The sequence below is a fragment of the Schistocerca gregaria genome, chromosome 2 (assembly GCF_023897955.1).
Source record: "Schistocerca gregaria isolate iqSchGreg1 chromosome 2, iqSchGreg1.2, whole genome shotgun sequence".
NCBI classification, from domain to species: Eukaryota; Metazoa; Arthropoda; class Insecta; order Orthoptera; family Acrididae; genus Schistocerca; species Schistocerca gregaria.
The window spans coordinates 621,394,969-621,412,658 of record NC_064921.1 but is presented as its reverse complement, the minus strand read 5'-3'; the positions used below and the strand labels follow the sequence as shown (position 1 = coordinate 621,412,658).

The 17,690-nt window shown below is 46.6% G+C and overlaps 1 protein-coding gene across 1 annotated transcript in view; it reads right to left on the bottom strand.

The window, feature by feature from the left end:
* The window catches only part of LOC126334609 (guanine nucleotide-binding protein G(o) subunit alpha-like), an 83,888-nt gene that overhangs the window by 58,104 nt on the left and 8,094 nt on the right, over window positions 1-17,690 (bottom strand). Inside the window, exon 2 of the mRNA XM_049997013.1 lies at window positions 1,186-1,370. Coding sequence (XP_049852970.1) covers window positions 1,186-1,370 — 185 coding nt within the window. The remainder of the gene's footprint in view (window positions 1-1,185; window positions 1,371-17,690) is intronic.

Here is a 17,690-nt window from a genome sequence, read left to right as displayed (position 1 = left end):
CACACTCCTACTTCTACACATTTCCTAAAGTCTGTAAACCCAACTGTACAGAATGTCCCACTGTGGCTGGTTACTGTGCCTCTGCTGAGAGAATCTCTGCTTGCTTAGACCAACACCTTCAGCCTATTACCTGCAACCTACCCTCTTACACAAAAGATACCAACCATTTCCTCCACTGACACTCCAGAGTTACTTTTCCTTTATCACATGGTGCCCTGTTCATCACTATTGATGCCACCTCCCTTTACACCAACATCCGTAATGCCCATGGCCTTACCGCTATTGGACATTACCTCTGCCCGACAGATTCCAAACTTACAACCTCCTTCCTAGTTGCTCTGACCAACTATACCCTTGCCCACAATTACTTCTCCTTTTTGTAGTCATCATCCACAAACAAATGCGGGATGTTGTTATGGGCACCACATAGCACCATCGTATGCCAATCTATTCATGGGCCATCTAGAGGAATTCTTTCTAACCACCCAGAATTCCAAACCTCACACCTGGTTCAGAATCACTAATGACAGTTTCATGGCCTGGGATGAGGGTGAGGACACATTATCCATGTTCCTCCAGAATCTCAACATCATCTCCCCCATTCACTTCACCTGGTTCTCCTCAACCCAACAAATGGCCTTCCTCAATGTTGAGGTCCATCTTAAAGATGGCTACATCAGTACTTCTGTCCACATCAAACCTATCAACCACAAGCAATACATTCACTTTGACAGCTGTCACCCATTCCATACCAAGAAGTCCCTTCCATATGGCCTAGCCACTCATGAGAGTTGCATCTGTAGTGATGAACAGCCCCTCTCGATAAGGATAGCCACCAACTACTGTTGCATCTGTAATAATGAGCAGTCCCTCTTGAGAGTGTCTCACTGAGGCCTTTACAGACCGTAATTACCCTCCTAACCTTGTACAAAAATAGATCTACAAATGTCTCATCTCTTTTTCCCAACTGCCTCTGAAGAAGAGCTCTCTGCATTTGTCACCTGCACCATTTGGATTATAAATTTACTGGTTTTGTAAGTTAATTTAAAAAATCTTTCATATCAATGAAACTTTTTTTTCGTATTAATGGGAGCTTCAAGGAGGATCTGTAAAATGTCACCAATGAAGTATACTGCTGAATTATTTCATAGTGTATTTTGGGTTCTCAGTGTTTACTACACACACCTTATTTTTATGAGACTGCAGATTTATCCTCAGCAGACCCATGCCGCTGAGCACATACTTCATGGAGGATAAGAGGTTATCCATGACCGTTGGCCGGAAGCTGCTGAGCTCCTCTCTTGTGAAGCCATCACTGTGGATGATTTTCATCTGCTTTACCAATGTGCTCTTTCCGCTCTCTCCTGCACCTGCAACATTTTCAGGATCAACTTGTCTCTGTCATAAAAATGACTCAACTGTAATATTACTTTACCACCAATTACAACTATAAAGGTTATATAAATCACAAAGAGCTCTGAGTATCTATGATCCTTAATTACCAACATATGTAGTGAAAAATAATACACAAGCTCTTGGGTTAATGCACGGACATTTAAAAAACATGAAAAATCCAAAATTAGCATGTGCTTTGGTCTGAAAGCGTGAAGTTCATATGGATATGTCCTTCGAGTACAGCCCAGCTTCATCAGAATTGCATAAGTGTTTGTGGAGAAAGTTGCTCTGTTTTATACAGTTGAAGAATTAATGGCAAAAAGCATTAGCTACACCTGTTAGCAATATGTTTCTCATGCCTAACAGAAATGAGTTGCATAGTGATGTTTAAACTGAGACAGCCATCCTGATGAACTGTTATTATTTTTTTTTTTTTTTTCCAGTTCTCAGAGTTTCATAGAAATCTCCTGCTTTCTCTGTTAACATTGGATCTGATATGGGAACCACTCCTGACTTCTTCTGGAACAGCAAGTGCAGTGTTTCATGTTATTTTGTGTTAAGTTGAAGTTCTCATGCATTAATACTGTGTTGGCCCGGACTGGCTGTCAGCTTCGACTGCAAAATTTAATAGTTTTCTTTTAATCTCTCGCTGTCTGTACCTATCCCATATACCTGCGAAAGTCTTACTGCAGATTCGTCCTTTACTAATTTAACTACAACTTCTAACTTCTTTCCAGTCATCAGATCAACACATTTTCACTTACGTGTCATCTTTCTAGAACATGTAAACTACCTGTAACTTCGGAAACATGAAATGTGGCATAGATTAACACTGATTGTCAATGATCCTTAACTGAGATCTGCCAACAGCTAGAAAAGTACAATCAACGATGTGCTCCAACGTGTAACAGTATACTTTCTTTTTGAACAACACAGAGCAAGTATTTTGAAGGGAAAAAAGCACAAATCCTGCTCTTTTACTACCATTATTAAAAGAGTTGGGTGAATGGCTGATCACACATGTAGACAGGACATTGGTCACAGGCATGTTACAGGATCAGAGTCACAGCATGTACCTGAAAGTGAAATGAGAAAATATTTCAGGAATATCTTACGTTAGGGCCTTCATCATCTCTGGCGGCTTAACTCAGGTCACATACATAGTAACGTAATGGAATATTTCACACAACCTATTCTCGCCCCCCCCCCCCCACCCCCACACACACACACACTTTGGAAACACCATAAAGTTAAATTCTGGCACTCAACATAGGCCCCTAATTAAGCAAAACAATGAAGTACAGAGTGGATCAGTGTTGTAATTGCTTTACAGATCTGACAGATATTTCTAATTTTTGTATTTTTCACAGAGACGATAAACTTAAGATAAATTAAACTTATGTCTGAAGCAGTCAAATCGGCTGATCAGCCTTGGGGAGTGCTAATAATGTCTGATCCCCTGATAATGTCTTAATTGCATCCGTATATATTAATAACGGTTGTGAGATACTGTCTGTTTGAATTGAGATTTGCGGCAGAATAAGTTTCCTCATGACTGTTAGTTATTGGTAGGGAGGGGCTTTGCTGCTGTCTGATATCTTGATACAATTTTGATAACGGTGCTCTCTCTGAACTAATTCCACACATTTATTTACAGCACAAAATTTCACCTCATAATGGATCACAAACTGTTAATTTCTCTGTTCAGTTGTAAGAATGACTCCCAGAAGAAACAGCATAATGCTTACAATGCTGGGCCCTCTTTCTCAGTGATTGCAATTATCCAGTTCACTCTTAGTCAACAGTACATGTAAACACTGACGCCTTCCTACTGGCCACTTGACTCTTAGGAAACACTGCCCTTCCAAATAGGGAAAACTTGACAAAACCACCTACAAGAGTTTCTTGTCACTGCATCCACAATCGCAACGTACTCAGGCGAGGACCTTACACATCTGACAAGGTTGGTCGAAACATTCTTTGCTCTGCTCCTTTCAAGAACTGTGCACATATTTTCCCCCTAAAAAAGAGGATCCAGATAATAAAAGGGAGTACTGATGCTGATGTCAGATGATGATGACTGCAGGGTGGTCATCCCACCACCACTGCATCAGTGCATCATAATCTCCAGCATGCTGACCAGTCGGGAATGACACCCATTAAGGCACTTGCATGCCTACTGGAATGTCATCATGTAGGACACCAAGGGAACAGTCGACTCCAGTGAGGCCCGTGCGCCAACCCAATCAGCATCCCTGATCCCTGCAACAGTTCCACATCTGGTTGATGTAATACTTGCCATGGGAGCACGTCCATGTGGACTTCGCTGAACCAATCCACAGAGAGATGTGACTCACCATCGTAGACTCAAATCACGTTTTCTATTGTAATCCAAATGTTAAATACAACAGCAAGGGATTAAAGAAGGACCTTGCAGAAAATATCTGCCATGAAGGGCCCTCAGAAACAATTATTTTGGACAATGTCCTTCAATTTTCATTCAATATGTCTCTGCTCTTGGAATGGCACAATGCACCACACTTCACAATTCCACTCACCCTTCAAAGGTGAAGCCAAGCAGTTTGTCTGTTTGCACCTTTACAGTACAGATGTGGATCACACAAGTGCACAGTCTGGCAGAACTGATGCACTGTGCTGACATCGAACCCTACGGAGGCCTCCTGTAGCCAACAACACAACCACGCCAGCTCTACTGTCGCCCCCACTACTCGTTGTGCGCAGAGATTTGGACTCACACTGTTAGGCATCTCCCAGGACAAATACCAGACACCATCACAGTTGCACAGGAGTGACAAATGTTAAGCCCTTTATGAGGAAGTTTATACACTAATTTCATTGAGAGTCATGATGTTCTACTATTCAAATAAAGTTCACCAAAGTTCCATACACTACATCCATAAAATTAAAGTTGTTGTTTCCTCATATTGCTGGCTTGTTGAGAGCCAATAATACACCTAATGAGTCAGTCCCAGAAGCCTAACAAACTGGAGGGTTTCTATGCAGCCACAGCCTTTACTTAAAGGAGCAGTATTATCATTCAACTATGTGAGATCATGACAAAAGTGGAGTTTGCTATATACAGCTGATCAGTTATCTTCCATGTGCTAGTAAATACATTAACTGGGTCTGTTTACTGTATCTGTGCAGTTGTCGTTAACAGTTTGTGTTTCAAGTTTTGCATCAAGAAAGTAGCTGAGAAAATAAATTTTCATATGCAGCTTCGGTCAATTAACTTTGTAGGAAGGAAGTGTTCCTGTTAGGTAGTGGCAGTGCACTTTTTCCAACTGAGGATGATAACTGATCCAAAGAACTTCCTGTAGGACAACTAATTTCAAATGACAGAAGGCTCTTAAGTTTGGATTCTCCAGAACATTTATTTACCCACCAGGAACTGATGCCCAATAGAAGAGCACTGGTTAGTGCAAAAAACCACTGTACCAAAACAGTTCTCATACAACTGTATTTGATTTTGTCGGATTTGGTGATGCCAACTTCATGCCACTATGAAAAAGATTGCACTTAATCTAACAGATTTCATACTAGTTATTAATTTAGCAGGAGCATTATGGCAGAATGTATGCCCTGTAAAGTTTAAGCCAGTGGATGGAGAATGTTAATCACATCTTCTAGGAAGACATTCAATGATTTAGATATACCATGCCAGTCATGAGTTAAAGACTTACACAGTTGAGGTTACTGGTAATGCATTCATTTGCTGAGTACGGGCTTGGCGACCCCGGGGTCCTGAGCTGGGGACTGGTCAGCGCCGCCAGTCACCGTAACCCCCGGATATGCTTCAGCCACCACCGCATGGCGCGGCGGTGGAATGTTGTGTGCTGCGGGGAATGGTAATCTTGGCTTGACCGCCTGGATTGGGAAGGTAAACCTCTATAAAAACCCCTCAATCTTATGGTGTGCTGTGCGCCTGTAAGATGCATGGCTGTTGGGGTGGAACAGTCGCAATCGGGCAACCTCTGGGGCACCTGCCGCACCCAAGTTGTATTAGGCTTACTCAGTCACGCGGGGCTCTGTCTGAGCGGACATTTGGTTCCCTAGCTGATCGTGGGACCACAATGGACCCGTCGACCTCTACATTTCCCCCTACCAGTGGATTGGGTCGTCCACTGGTAGGAAAACACACCTCATCGAAAAAGCGACTTCGTGCTGCGAGTCCTCCAGCACCTGGTGTTATTAGAGATTTATCAGACTGTCATAACAGACCACACGCTCATAACCAGAATGTGTTTCTGATTGTCAAACGGAAGGAAGGTAGCTTTGAGAGAGTTTCTCCCTTTTACATCCACAAGGGTCTTGAGGGAATTGCAGGAACACTGAAATCTGTGAAGCGACTGCACAATGGGACTCTGTTAGTTGAAACTTCTAGTTCCCGTCAAGTCGCTGCCCTTCGGAAAGCAACCTGTCTCGAAGAGTACGCTATCGAGACCGAGCTCCACTCCACTTTGAACTATAGTAAGGGTGTTGTGACATGTAGCGACTTGGTGGATATCCCCAAGGATGAGTTGAAATCTGAGTGGGCTGACGAAGGTATCGTCGACGTGCAGCATATTATGAAATGAGTCGATGGGGGCCTAGTCAAATCCAACTCATTTATTCTCACGTTCAATTGCCCAAGACTCCCAGAGCATGTTAAAGCGGGTTTCTTACGTTTGCCAGTGTGGCCATATTTCCCCAACCCAATGCGCTGTTTTAAATGTCAGCGCTTTGGGCATACTACGTTGGGGTGCAATGGGGTAGCCACTTATGGCAAATGTGGTCAGCCTGCCCATGAAGGAGCCGATTGTTCATCGCCTGTGAAGTGCGTGAATTGCTCTGGGAGTCACCCTGTCTGGAGCTGGATCTGCCCCCATGTATCTCGAGGAACGGAAGATACAGGAGATCAAAACATCTAAGCGTATCCCCTATGGTGAGGCCAAGAAGCTCTTTAAGGTCATGCAGCCTCCTGTGTTTACAACATCTTTTGCTTCCACTCTGCAGAAACCGGTACAGTTGGCCACTGTTGCTACACAAACGGGTGTTGCTAGTGTCAGCACTAATACCTGCATTTGCCAGTGCACTTGTGCTGCTGCGGTTGTTTTGCAACCTGCGGCTCTGCCCACAACGTCGGACGAGGCCGTGGTTGCTGACATTGGGGTACTTCCTGCCCCTCCCCATATGGCACCTTCTGCCCAGGTGAGTAAAGCTCCAACTGTTGACAAGGTTCTGCATTCTAAGACCCCCAAGACGAAGACGCCGAAGGTGAAGGTTTTGCCACCTGAGGAGACTAGTCAGAATCAATCCGATGACGATGCCATCATACTGTCTGACATCTCCCTTGGGTCACCATCGGAGCTGATGGACATTGATGTCGACCGGGGGCGATATTCTCGCCCCAGGAATAAATCTCCGGCCAGTACGGGCTCTCCTCCAAAGCACAGAGGCAGGGTGAAAATTCAGCCACCCTGATCACTGGCTCCCATATTAAAGTGGAACCTGAATGATGCTCCTTCTTTATGGGGCTATACCGTGTATCGAAAAGATGATCTGATGGGTTAAAGGGCAAAGGGCGGTGTTGCGGTTTTTGTCCGTGACATGCACCACTCATCTGAGCTCCCTCTCGTTACGGACTTGCAAGCAGTTGCAGTTGATCTTCTTGTGGGGCGGAAGCTCACAAACTGTTCCTTTTACTTACCGCCTCAGGATGCAATACACTCTGAGGCTCTCACAGACCTTATTAGCTAACTCCCCCGCCCATTTCTCTTTCTAGGGGGCTTCAATGCTCATAATGTCTTATGGGGCTCTACAACTACTTGCCCCAGGGGTCGCATTCTGGAAAGCCTCATGGCATCCGAAGAACTGTGCATCCTCAACTCTGGTGCTCCCACTCATTTCTGTACTGCTTCCGGGTCGTCGTCAGCTATTGACCTTTCCGTTTGTTCTCCAGCACTCGCGGATTCTGCTCTGTGGGAGGTTGCCGCTGACCTCCATTCTAGTGACCACTTCCCCCTTTGGATTTGCCTCCTGGATGAGAGTGTGGCATTACAAGTGCCGCCCAGGTGGCACCTCTGCAGAGCTGACTGGACACTTTTCAGCCATTTAGCTGTTTTGGAACACCGTGCCAGCGTCCACGAATGGGTCGACCATGTTACAGCCGTGATCTCCCATCCTGCTGAATTGTCGATCCCACGGTCCTCAAGTCATCCCAAGAGGTGTCTTGTCCCTTGGTGGACCACTGAGTGCCGCTCAGCCATCCGAGCCCGCCGTACAGCTCTGTGCCACTTCAAGTGCCGTCCCTCAGCTGACAATCTTGCGGCCTTTCGGGTGGCAAGGGCCAAGGCGCAGCGAGTGATTAAAGAGAGCAAACGACGGTCATGGCAATCGTTCTTGAACTCCATCTCTCGCTCCACTAGTTCTACGAAAGTATGGGAAGCCATCAGGAGGATTTCCGGGAAACTCAGCCAGCTCCCTGTCACGGCATTGTTGCATCAGGGTTGTCTACTCACGGCGCCGAGACACATTGCCCAGACACTGGCCATGCATTTTGCAGAATCTACTGCCACTATTAGCTGTGATCCAGATTTCTGCTGCTACCGCACTGCCATCGAGAGGGATCACTTGGACATCCGGTCTCCAAATTCTGAGCCCTACAACTGCCCCTTCACAATGAGGGAACTGGATTCGGCGCTGTCTGTGGCTCATGATACTGCGCCAGGTGATGATCAAATCCTGTACAGCATGCTGCAGCACTTGTTGCTGCCATCCAAGGAAGTTCTCCTGAATTGTTTTAATATGATATGGTCATCCGGCACGTTCCCTGACTCGTGGAGGGAGGCGATTTTGTTTCCCCTCCTCAAACCGGGGAAGGGCCGAATGCATGCCAGTAGTTATCGGAGTATTGCTTTGACGAGCTGTGTCAGGAAGACGTTGGAACGCATGTAAACCGTTGCCTAGTGTGGCTGCTCGAGACCAGGCAGCTACTTAGCCACTCTCAGGGTGCCTTTCGGAGATGTCGTTCAACTATAGACAACTTGACCCTGCTTGAGGCGGCCATCCAGGAGGCCTTTCTATGTAACCAGCATTGTCTAGGTGTATTCTTTGACATTAATAAGGCGTGTGACACTACTTGGCAGCGTCTTATCCTCAATCAACTCCATCAGTGGGGCTTTCGTGGCCATCTCCCCATCGTCATTCGGTCCTTTCTTTCTCGCTGCCTCTTTCGATATTGGGTTGGTAATGTGCTATCTGATTTGTACGTGCGGGAGAATAGTGTTCCTCAGGGAAGCGTTTTAAGTGTCACCCTCTTTGCCATTGCCATTAACAGTATCACGACCACTATCCGGAGTCCGGCCTACTGCTGCTTGTTTGTGGACGATTTTGCTGTTTTCCGTTCCTCCTCCAGTCTTGCCGGCACTGCTAGTCGGCAGCTGCAGCTTACGGTAAAGCGATTTAGAGGCATGGACTGCGAAGACGGGTTTCACCTTTTCTGCAGACACATGTGTGTGTGTTCATTTTAATCATTCTCAACATGCCTTTTCCTCCCCTGAATTGCATCTGAGGGACACCATTCTTCCTTTTAGAGACACTGTGAGGTTCCTGGGCCTCACTTTTGATTCCAAGTTGTCATGGTTGCCGCACCTTAAAGACCTCAAGGTGCAGGCCCTGAAGGGGCTGAATATTTTGAAATGTCTAAGCCATTGGTCCTGGGGAGCAGATCAGGTGCATCTGCTGCAGTTTTATAGGGCTTTCGTCCGGTCTTGACTATGGATGCACCATGTATGGGTGAGCGAGGCCTTCGTATCTGAAGAGTCTTGATGCAGTACACCATGAGGGTATCAGGCTGGCCACTGGTGCCTTCTGTACCAGTCCCATCCCCAGCTTGTGTGCTGAGGCAGCGGAACCACCGCTCGCCATCTGGTGGAAACTCCTCATGGTGCGACGGGTGTGTCAATTCCTTGCCTGTCCTACCTCCCCTGCGTACCCTACTGTTGCCCGACCGCCTATGGAGCATCTCTTTTCCAGTCGTCCCAGGGCAACGAGACCACTTGGGATTCATGCCAAGCATTTGCTTGAGTCCCTTGGTGTGGAGCGTGTGGCACCAAAACTCCAGTGTTTTACCTGCCTGCCTCCCTGGTTGCTCCAGAGGCCCAGCGTCATTTTAGACTTGTCAGAGTACCGGAGGAGCTGCACTCCTGCGTTTGTTTTTACCTCCTTATTTTACGATATTTTAAACCAGCATTCCGACCATGTACCTGTATTTACGGATGGCTCTAAACAGGGGGACTCTGTTGGTTGTGCTGTTGTTTTCCCTGATCGAGTCGTCAAGTTACGGCTTCCTGTAGCGTTTACCATCTTTGAAGCCGAATTTTTTGCGATCTTGCGGGCATTGGAGCAGATGAGATGTGTTCCCAGTCTTAAGTTTCTCATCTGTTCTGGCTCCCTAAGTGCCCTTCAGACCATGCAACACTTGTACCCAGCGGATACGGTCGTCCAGAACATCCATGATGCCCTACTCCACCTGCAATGGCAGGGGAAGGAGGTTTTCTTCTGCTGTGTGCCAGGGCACGTGGGTGTTAGGGGAAACGAACTGGCAGATGTGGCTGCCAAAGATGCATGTTCCCTCCTTCAAGTTGTCGAATGTGCCGTCCCCCTCCATGCTGTTACCTCCCTTTTGCATTTTTGTGTTATGCGTCAATGGGAAGAGGAGTGGCTGGCAGTCGGTAAAAATAAGCTGCGTCTGGTCAAAGCCGCCACGCGGCCATGGCGTACGTCCTACCAGTCATGCAGGCGGGATGAGGTTCTCCTCACTCGCCTCTGCATCGGGCACAATCCCTTAACGCACGGTGTTTTACTCCGGCGGGAGGACCCCCCAATCTGCAGTGCTTGTGGCGTCCAGATTACTGTCTGCCACATTTTACTTGACTGTCCTTTATTCTCTGAGCAGAGGGCGGTGGTTTCCTTGCCACCGGATTTGCCCTCTATTTTGCAAGACGACGCAATGACTGTGGTTAAGGTCTTACGGTTTTGTGTCCTGTCCAATCTGTTGCCCCGGATTTTAGGGAGAGGATTTTAATGTGCTGCTGGGTGACTGGCTCACCCAGGTTTTAGGTAAGAGGTCCACCAGTCACGATTACCTACTTGTTTCACTTCGATTTCTGTTCTCTTTTCCTTGTGTTTCCATTCCATTCTTAGTGCGTTTCTTCTCCTCTTGTTTTGCCTCTGTATGTGAGGATTTGGAACTGCGTCAGGTCTGTGTCTTTTAGCAGTTCTCCTTGTTCGGTGTCCGTCTTCGTCCCTTCACCGCATGTGTTCCTGTTTCTATGCGTTTGGGCGCTGATGACTACGCTGTTTAGCGCCCGAAAACCTCAAACCACACACACACACACACGTTACTGGTACTGTATGGCCTCTCGGCTTCATTCTCAGAGCATGTTGCACTATACACTTGAAAGTAAACAGCACTACTTGCGACAAATGAGCTGAAATTGCACGCTCATCTTTTATCTGTCAACAATACAATATTATGGCGCCACCATTTAGTGTATGACACTCATCATGGAGAGATGTGGCTGTTGAAAAAGAGATATTGATGATATGTGTATTGCAGTAGTTTAACAACATTGGTGACAGAAAGTTTCAATATCCACAGTGCAAATGGTACAAAATATTGGGATGTGGATTGCCCATTGAGGGAGGCCTTGTGATATTCTGCAAGCATCTAATTGCTCAATCAAATGTATATTCACTAAGTGTGAAGTTATCTATTGATACTTCTGATGAGGAGTTTTGGAATTCAAAGAGAATGAACAAAAGGTGTTACCATAGGAATTTGTACATTATTTTATGTATCTGAGATACTGAAGACAATTTCAGAGATAAATCTTTGTCAGAAAAATGAGACTTATAAGTCTAGTAATTCGTATTATATGATCATCATACATCGTCCTTCCTGTCCTGAAGCCATTTGTGTGCTAGGCATAAGTTGTTATGGTCTAGTTCCCATTGAAGTTATGCTTTAAGAATCTGCTGCCAAGCTTTCATGATGGAGCAGTTTAGAGAAATTAGGATGTTAGGCCAATAGGACCAGTTATTTTTGCTAATTTAGTATGGGCACAATTATCTGTGTGACTCACGCCAGCAGATGATGTAATGAATGAAATTTTCACTCTGCAGTGGAGTGTGCATTGATATTAAACTTCAGGGCAGATTAAAAAGTGTGCTGGACCAAGACTCGAACTCGGTACCTTTGCCTTTAGTGGGCAAGTGCTCTACCAACTCTGCTGCAGAGTGAAAATTTCATTCTGGAGACATCCCCCGGGCTGTGGCAAAGTCAGGTCTCTGCAATATCCTTTCTTCCAGGAGTGCTAATTCTGCAAGGTTCACAGAAGAGCTTCTGTGAAATTAGGAAGGTAGAAGACAAGGTACTGGCAGAATTAAAGCTGTGAGGACGGGTTGCGAGTCTTGCTCGGGTAGCTCAGCTGGTAGAGCACTTGCCCGCAAATGGCAAAGGCCCTGAGTTCGAGTCTCAGTCCTGCACACAGTTTCAATCTACCAGGAAGTTTCAGATATTGTAATGATTCTAATGTGAAATGTGAATACCTTGAGTAACAAATGTTAATCACTAGGGTGATGTCACTCTTTGCTGATTGTCAACTGAAGTTTCTGCATAGTAATGGGGTGCATAGGAAGTGACCTATTTGGTAATGGTGTCAAGTGACTCAACCAAGAAGGTTCTCCCACCTTGCCCGTCTTCAGTTTTGTTGAAATTTGCACAGAATGTGCCAAACAGACCTGTATGAAGTTCATCTCCATCTCCATCTCCATCTGTTATGCAAGTGTACATACTACAGCTGTTTCCCCAAGTGTCACTTTTGTTGAAATGGCATAAGTGCCTAGAAACTCTCAAGTTCAGGAAGTCACTGTTCCTGACCTAATACAACTGTCATGCTGGCAATAATTTTTGTACAGACTACGGAAATAGCACAGATAAAGATCAGAAAGCGATGTCCATTACACATTATCTCTTCCAGCCTGTTGCTAAATTTAATCGTGACTATTTTTCCTTGTCTTTCAGCAAGGAATATGTTGTTACTAAATGGAATTGGAAAGTTTATCATTTGGGAGTGTGTTTTCGGTCTGGCTGTTAACTTTCCTACAAAAGTCCTACGTCATTATCAGCCACTGAAGATACCAAAAAATATGATATCTTATTTTACTAGAACATGCTGTATCTTAAACTGACACCTCTTACTTTGTGACTGTTAACACTGCTGAAAAGACGACATTGAAGTCTACCAACAAATTGGCTCATGTTGTAGGAAAGTTCTTGTAGAAGGTAAATACTTGTGGATTAAAAGAAACCACCATCAAAAAGCAGAAGCACTGACTTGACGATACACACAGGAAAAAGAAAACTTGCTAGCTTTCAGAGTCATCCTTTGACGAGCTAGAGTAAAACACTAACAGAAAACACAAATGCATTTACACACCTATGCCCCTTTCTGGTGCCAGCTAAATTAATAGTGCCAATGCTGTTTTTTGGTAGGTGGACTGGTTGCAGTGGGGGTAGTGTCAGGTGTGGTGGGTAGAGGGAAAGGGAGACAGGAGACAGGGAGAGGGACTGGAGGGTGGAAGGCTAGTCTCTCAAAGGGAGGTGTGCAGTTTACTGTGTAGGAATACAGGAGAGAGGGGTGGCACATCGTAGCAGCGGTGGAAGGTGACATGAACAGGACAGGGGGACAGGACGGAGGAAAGGGTGTGCACAGTGGGTTACCTGAGATTGAGGCCACGACAATTACAGGTTCGGAGGATGTGTTGTATATATAACTCTCACGTGTGTAGTTCAGCGAAACGGGTGATGGAAGGAACAATCCAGATGACTCGGGTTACGAAGCAGCCACTGAAATTGAGCATGTTACGCCTCACCTGAATGTTGTACCACCTTGTGGCCAATCATCTTGGACAGCTTATTGACGGTCATACTGACATAAAAAGCTGTGGATTGTTTGTAGCAAAGTTGTTATATGATGTGGCTGCTTTCATAGGTGGTCTGACCTCTGATAGGATAAACCTGTGACAGGATTGGAATTAGAGGTGCCGGGTGGATGGACTGTGCACATCATGCATCTTGGTCTGCCACAGATATGATCACTGTGGCAAAGGACTGGTAGTGGAGGTGATATAAGGATGGACAAGGATGAATTGTAGGTTGGGTGGAGAGGTCTTGGGTAGGATGCCTCTCATTTCAGGGCTAGGACGAGAGATAATCAAAACCTTCAGGTAACCCACCATACCCACACCCTTCATACAACAGTCAGCCCTTCGTCCTGTCATCCCCTCCTGATTCATGTCCCCACGTTGCCTGCAGCGTGTGCTGATTGCCCACTACAGTTGTACCAACTCATATGGCTGCCACCCCTCCTCCTGACATTCCTATCTGACAAACTGGCCGTCTTCCTTCAAGTTGCTAGCCAGCCACCCCTAGTCCCTCTCCCTGCCTCCAACCTCACTCTCCCACTACCCACTGCACATGGCACTACACCCAGCACAACCAGTCCACCTACCAAAAAGCAGTTTTGGCAATATTAGTCCAGCCGGGACCATGTCCGTGTGTGTGTGTGTGTGTGTGTGTGTGTGTGTGTGTGTGTGTGTGTGTGTGTGCGGGCGCCCCTTTTACTCCCACTCATCAAAAAACATCTCCACAAGCTAGCAAACTTTCTTTCTTTTGTGTGTGCCTATCAACAACTCAGTGCCTTTGCTTATCTGCGAGTGGTCTCCTGTGATCCTTGATGGCTGTACCACAAACAACTGCACAAAATTCTGACATACTCAGCATACTGAGAGTGAACCTAATGCAACTATAGTCACACATCAATTGTGATGTAATTCAAAAGCTATAGAAAATATGTGTGCAGGTAAATTTCTGTTTTGATATACAATAATATTTATTTCAAACTGTTCTGTAACAAGAAATTATTCTCCATCAACTCAAATGGAAGTGCAGTCCATCTTGTCTTGAAAATTCCATAAATATTTGCCTTATGTTTTCTGGATGCATTTATCACTTGATTAGCAGAGATATTTGACTTTTTTTTAATTTCTTTGGTCAGTTGACTGTCATGTAAATAACTGAGTCAGTGTCTGTCTGCACTATGTTGGTCCAGTTCATCACGAAGAAGTCCACCAGCTATTGCAACATTCCTAAGAACTGCATCTTCAACTTGACGCATTTCTCCCTTTATGCAGACTTTTCTATCAATTGACAAAATTCACTGAGTTTTCAATGGTGATATTACAAAAGCTGATAACCTTGTACTCGTATCTAGTGTGTGTGTGTGCGTGTGTGTGTGTTTGAGGTTTACGGGCGCGAAACAGCGTGGTCATCAGCGCCCAAACGCATAGAAACAGGAACACATGCGGTGAAGGGACGAAGACGGGCACCGAACAAGGAGAACGGCTAAAAGACACAGGCCTGACGCAGTTCCAAATGCTCACATACAGACGCAAAACAAGAGGAGAAGAAACACACTAAAAAAGGAAAGGAAACACAAGGAAAAGAGAACAGATACCAAAGGGAAACAAGGAGGTAATCGTGACTGGCGGACCTCTTACCTAAAACCTGGGTGAGCCAGTCACCCAGCAGCACATTAAAACCCTCTCCCTAAAATCCGAGGCAACAGATTGGACAGGACACAAAACCGTAAGACCTTAACCACAGTCGCTGCGTCGTCTTGCAAAATAGAGGGCAAATCCGGTGGCAAAGAAACCACCGCCCTCTGGTCAGAGAATAAAAGACAGTTAAGTAAAATGTGGCGGACAGTAATCTGGACGCCACAAGCACTGCAGATTGGGGGGTCCTCCCGCCGGAGTAAAACACCATGCGTTAAGGGACTGTGCCCAATGCGGAGGCGAATGAGGAGAACCTCATCCCGCCTGTATGACTGGTAGGACGTACGCCATGGTCGCGTAGTGGCCTTTACCAGACGCAGCTTATTGTCAGAAACTGCCAGCCACTCCTCTTCCCATTGATGCATAACACGAAAACGCAAAAGGGAGGTTACAGCATGGAGGGGGACGGCACATTCAACAACGTGAGGGAGGGAACATGCATCTTTGGCAGCCACATCCGCCAGTTCGTTTCCCCTAATACCCACGTGCACCGGCACCCAGCAGAAAGAAACCTCCTTCCCCTGCCGTTGCAGGTGGAGTAGGGCATCATGGATGTTCTGGACGACCGTATCCACTGGGTACAAGTGTTGCATGGTCTGAAGGGCACTCAGGGAGTCAGAACAGACGAGGAACTTGAGACTGGGAACACATCTCATCTGCTCCAATGCCCACAAGATTGCAAAAAATTCGGCATCAAAGATGGTAAACGCCGCAGGAAGCCGTAACTTGACGACTCGATCAGGGAAAAGAACAGCACAACCAACAGAGTCCCCCTGTTTAGAGCCATCTGTGAATACAGGTACATGGGCCGGATGCTGGTTTAAAATATCGTAAAATAAGGATGTAAAAACAAACGCCGGAGTGCAGTTCCTCCGTTTCTCCGACAAGTCTAGAAGGATGCTGGGCCTCTGGAGCAACCAGGGAGGCAGGCGAGTAAAACCTTGTCGTTGGGGGGCCACACGCTCCACACCAAGGGACTCAAGCAAATGCTTGGCACGAATCTCAAATGGTCTCGTTGCCCTGGGACGACTGGAAAAAGAGACGTTCCATAGGCGGTTGGGCAACGGTAGGGTACGCAGGGGAGGTAGGACAGGCAAGGAAATGACACACCCGTCGCACCATGAGGAGTTTCTGCCGGATGGTGAGCGACGGTTCCCCTGCCTCAGCACACAGGCTGGGGATGGGACTGGTACGGAAGGCACCAGTGGCCAGCCTGATACCCTCATGGTGTACTGCGTCAAGGATCTTCAGATACGAAGGCCTTGCTGATCCATACACGGTGCAAGGATAGTCAAGACGCGATCGGACGAAAGCCCTATAAAACTGCAGCAGATGCACCCGATCTGCTCCCCAGGACCGATGGCTCAGACTCTTCAAAATATTCAGTGCCTTCAGGGTCCGCACCTTGAGGTCTTTAAGGTGAGGCAACCACGACAACTTAGAATCAAAAGTGAGGCCCCCAGAACCTCACAGTGTCTCTAAAAGGAAGAACGGTGTCCCTCAGACGCAATTCAGGGGAGGTAAAAAGACGCCGAGAACGATTAAAATGAACACACACAGATTTGTCTGCAGAAAAGGTAAAACCCGTCTTTGCAGTCCATGCCTCTAAGTGCTTTATCGTAAGCTGCAACTGCCGACTAGCAGTGACAAGACTGGGGGAAGAACAGAAAACAGCAAAATCGTCCACAAACATGGAGCATTGGGCAGGACTCCGGATAGTGGACATGATACTGTTAATAGCGACGGCAAAGAGGGTGACACTTAAAACACTGCCCTGAGGAACACCATTCTCCTGCACGTACAAATCCGATAGCACATTACCAACCCGATACCGAAAGAGGCGGTGAGAATGAAAGGACCGAATGAAGATGGAGAGACGGCCACGAAAGCCCCACTCATGGAGTTGATTGAGGATAAGGCGGCGCCAAGTAGTGTCATACGCCTTATTAATGTCAAAGAAGACCCCTAGACAATGCTGGTTACGTAGAAAGGCCTGCTGGATGGCGGCCTAGAGGGGCTAAGGAGCTGCCTGGTCTCAAGCAGCCAAACCAGGCGGCGGTTGACCATGCGTTCCAACGTCTTCCCAACACAGCTCGTCAAAGCAATACTCGGATAACTACTGGGATGCATTCGGTCCTTCCCTGGTTTAAGGAGGGGAATCAAAATCGCCTCCCTCCTCGAGTCAGGGTACGTGCCGGATAACCATATCATATTCAAACAGTTCAGGAGAACTTCCTTGGATGGCAGCAACAGGTGCCGCAGCATGCTGTACCGGATTTGATCATGACCAGGCTCAGTATCATGAGCCACAGACAGCGCCGAATCCAGTTCCCTCATTGTGAAGGGGCAGTTATAGGGTTCAGAATTTAGAGACCGGAAGTCCAAGTGACCCCTTTCGATGGCAGTGCGATAGCGGCAGAAATCTGGATCACAGTTAATAGTGGCGGTAGAGTACGCAAAAGGCATGGCCAGTGTCTGGGCAATATCTCTCGGCGCCGTGAGGAGACAACCCTGATGCAGCAATGCCGTCACAGGGAGCTGGCTGAGTTTCCCGGAAATCCTCCTGATGGCTTCCCATACTTTCGTAGAACTAGTGGAGCGAGAGATGGAGT